This window comes from Ciona intestinalis, unplaced genomic scaffold (genome assembly GCF_000224145.3).
Source record: "Ciona intestinalis unplaced genomic scaffold, KH HT000623.1, whole genome shotgun sequence".
In the NCBI taxonomy this organism is placed as follows: domain Eukaryota; kingdom Metazoa; phylum Chordata; class Ascidiacea; order Phlebobranchia; family Cionidae; genus Ciona; species Ciona intestinalis.
Genome location: NW_004190944.1, coordinates 1,038 through 4,654, shown reverse-complemented (window position 1 = coordinate 4,654; position 3,617 = coordinate 1,038). Strand labels below are relative to the sequence as shown.

At 42.8% G+C, this 3,617-nt stretch overlaps 1 protein-coding gene across 1 annotated transcript in view; it reads left to right on the top strand.

Moving 5' to 3' along the window:
* LOC100175396 (neuroblastoma-amplified sequence-like) overlaps nucleotides 1-2,956 on the top strand; it is a 5,350-nt gene extending 2,394 nt beyond the window's left edge. The window contains exons 11-15 of the mRNA XM_002121862.3: nucleotides 1,755-1,955; nucleotides 2,086-2,185; nucleotides 2,234-2,422; nucleotides 2,701-2,795; nucleotides 2,846-2,956. Coding sequence (XP_002121898.3) covers nucleotides 1,755-1,955; nucleotides 2,086-2,185; nucleotides 2,234-2,422; nucleotides 2,701-2,795; nucleotides 2,846-2,945 — 685 coding nt within the window. The 3' untranslated portion in view covers nucleotides 2,946-2,956. The remainder of the gene's footprint in view (nucleotides 1-1,754; nucleotides 1,956-2,085; nucleotides 2,186-2,233; nucleotides 2,423-2,700; nucleotides 2,796-2,845) is intronic.
* The last annotated feature ends 661 nt before the right edge of the window (nucleotides 2,957-3,617 follow it).

Sequence of the window (3,617 nt, the reverse complement as noted above, 5' to 3'; positions counted from 1 at the left end):
GTGTAAGTGTGTAGGGTTTGGCCATGTAAGTGTGTACGGTTTGGCCATGTAAGTGTGTTCGGTTTGGCCACGTAAGTGTGTACGGTTTGGCCACGTAAGTGTGTACGGTTTGGCCATGTAAGTGTGTACGGTTTGGCCATGTAAGTGTGTCTGGTTTGGCCACGTAAGTGTGTAGCCACGTAAGTGTGTACGGTTTGGCCACGTAAGTGTGTACGGTTTGGCCATGTAAGTGTGTACGGTTTGGCCATGTAAGTGTGTCTGGTTTGGCCACGTAAGTGTGTAGCCACGTAAGTGTGTATGGTTTGGCCATGTAAGTGTGTTTGGTTTGGCCACGTAAGTGTGTACGGTTTGGCCATGTAAGTGTGTACGGCTTGGCCACGTAAGTGTGTATGGTTTGGCCATGTAAGTGTGTACGGTTTGGCCGCGTAAGTGTGTACGGTTTGGCCATGTAAGTGTGTACGGTTTGGCCATGTAAGTGTGTACGGTTTGGCCATGTAAGTGTGTACGGCTTGGCCACGTAAGTGTGTACGGTTTGGCCACGTAAGTGTGTACGGTTTGGTGTAAGTGTGTAGGGTTTGGCCACGTAAGTGTGTAGGGTTTGGCCATGTAAGTGTGTTTGGTTTGGCCACGTAAGTGTGTAGGGTTTGGCCGTGTAAGTGTGTACGGTTTGGCCGCGTAAGTGTGTTTGGTTTGGCCACGGCCACGTAAGTGTGTACGGTTTGGTGTAAGTGTGTAGGGTTTGGCCACGTAAGTGTGTTTGGTTTGGCCACGGCCACGTAAGTGTGTACGGTTTGGCCATGTAAGTGTGTACGGTTTGGCCATGTAAGTGTGTACGGTTTGGCCATGTAAGTGTGTACGGTTTGGCCACGTAAGTGTGTACGGTTTGGTGTAAGTGTGTAGGGTTTGGCCACGTAAGTGTGCAGGGTTTGGCCATGTAAGTGTGTTTGGTTTGGCCACGTAAGTGTGTACGGTTTGGTGTAAGTGTGTAGGGTTTGGCCAAGTAAGTGTGTTTGGTTTGGCCATGTAAGTGTGTTTGGTTTGGCCACGTAAGTGTGTACGGTTTGGCCGCGTAAGTGTGTACGGTTTGGCCATGTAAGTGTGTTTGGTTTGGCCACGGCCACGTAAGTGTGTACGGTTTGGTGTAAGTGTGTAGGGTTTGGCCACGTAAGTGTGTTTGGTTTGGCCACGGCCACGTAAGTGTGTACGGTTTGGCCATGTAAGTGTGTACGGTTTGGCCATGTAAGTGTGTACGGTTTGGCCATGTAAGTGTGTACGGTTTGGCCACGTAAGTGTGTACGGTTTGGTGTAAGTGTGTAGGGTTTGGCCACGTAAGTGTGCAGGGTTTGGCCATGTAAGTGTGTTTGGTTTGGCCACGTAAGTGTGTACGGTTTGGTCATGTAAGTGTGTTTGGTTTGGCCACGGCCACGTAAGTGTGTACGGTTTGGTGTAAGTGTGTAGGGTTTGGCCACGTAAGTGTGTTTGGTTTGGCCACGGCCACGTAAGTGTGTACGGTTTGGCCACGTAAGTGTGTACGGTTTGGCCATGTAAGTGTGTACGGTTTGGCCATGTAAGTGTGTACGGTTTGGCCATGTAAGTGTGTACGGTTTGGCCACGTAAGTGTGCACGGTTTGGCCACGTAAGTGTGTACAGTTTGGCCATGTAAGTGTGTTCGGTTTGGCTACGTAAGTGCGTTTAACAACAATTTTGATGTAAGTATGTGGTTTATAAATGGGTGTTTCCATATTTAATCACAGGAGCCAGGATTTAGAAAACTTGTTGATCGCTGTTGTCCTATCCAAGTTGGAGGGTTGGGATGTTTGGGAAATTTTCGCTTCAAACATCGAGTATTTACTCACGGAGGCCCCTGTTTATGTGGAGGGTGATGTTATGAGGGTTGTTGGGGGGTTGGGGGTGTTGGGGGAACTTAAACGACATGCAGAAGATTTTATTGGAAGGTAAGTGTACGTTATATTCCATAAGTACTTTTTTACCCAACTGGTTTTTGTTGCTTATTCCCTTTTTTTAAAATTTAATTTGATCTTCGCTCTCGTATTCGAAAAGATAAATATTATGTTTACCTTTCAGGTTGAAAAAGAATGTTTACCCACTACTTGATGGAAAGGAAAGCGAGAAAATAATCGATTATTTTGTGTTGTTGGGTGAATGCGGGGTTCGTGGGCAAAAGGTGGGTTGCGTTACAACTACATTCCATCATTTAACTTTTGTTCAATAGAACCAAGTTATTGTTGACGGATTAAATGTTGATGTTGTTGTTGAATTATTGAAGAATATTCAACATTCAACAACGAACGTTGATTTCAAGAAATTGATTGAAAGTAAACAACATGTTGATGACGTGTTGGTTGGGATGGTCAACGAGGGAAATGTAACGGACATAGCGAGACTGTTGCCGCAAGTTAATGTGAGTATATGATGTCTATGTTTATATATGATGTCTATGTTTATATATGATGTCTATGTTTATATATGATGTCTATGTTTAATATATGATGTCTATGTTTATACATGATGTCTATGTTTATATATGATGTCTATGTTTATATATGATGTCTATGTTTATATATGATGTCTATGTTTAATATATGGTGTCTATGTTTAATATATGATGTTTATATATGATATCTATCATCTATGTTTGATATATAATGTCTATGGTTGATATATGATGTCTATGTCCAGACCAACATAACACGAAGCAACATAATGTTTTGGTGGGCAGCTCGTTACTTTTGGGAGGATACGCTTGATTGGAGTTTGGCTAAATGTCGCAAAAGGTGGGAAACGTGAAAGTTTTTGTTGAAATTTATTAATAGTTTGTTCCAAGGTTGAAACGATGCCAGGAATGGATTGTGGAGTTGGAGGCGGAAGATTTGGGGAAGTTCGTGGAGGAGGTCTTGTTTTCGGAGGTGGGTTGGGGTTTGTAGTGGGTTGGTTATTAGGGCTGTGGATTTTCCCTATTTTTGTTTAACCGTTAACCGTTCAGTTTTAACCGGTTAACCGGTTAACCGATACAAGTGTAATCCTAATAAAAGCGTCTTGTTTATCGCTTTTCTTTCGCGAATTTAAAGGCAACTTTACGACGAACGTATGGACTATGCTTGCAATACACGAGCAAACGTTCTTAACGTTAAAGTAATGCTTTCTTATTCATATTCAAACCTGTTTTAAAACACCTGCCGTCTAAATAATCAACGTGTGAATTGCAATTATGACGCAGTTATTAACGTGTGAATTGCTATTATGTCGTAATCAATTGCCAGGTCAAACAATCGCTATTATGATACAATGAATCCACGTGTGAATGCCTGCTTTTTCGTAATAAACACGCTGCTTGGCTGAGGAAAACATTTAAGTTGTGTATTACACCAATATAATGTTGCAAAACTAGTTAGCCTGCGGTATTAACAATCAAGATTGATGGCGTAATCGCCGTTGTAGGGCACGATCAAAGCAACAGCGTCCCTGCGCACTCTGTCTTATTGCAAAACAACAATCAACAAACGTGAACACGCGCCTTTCGTGTAAATAAGACAGATATTGATATACGTTTATGCCCTATGACGTCATAGTTCGGTTAACGACTCGAACTTTTCGTT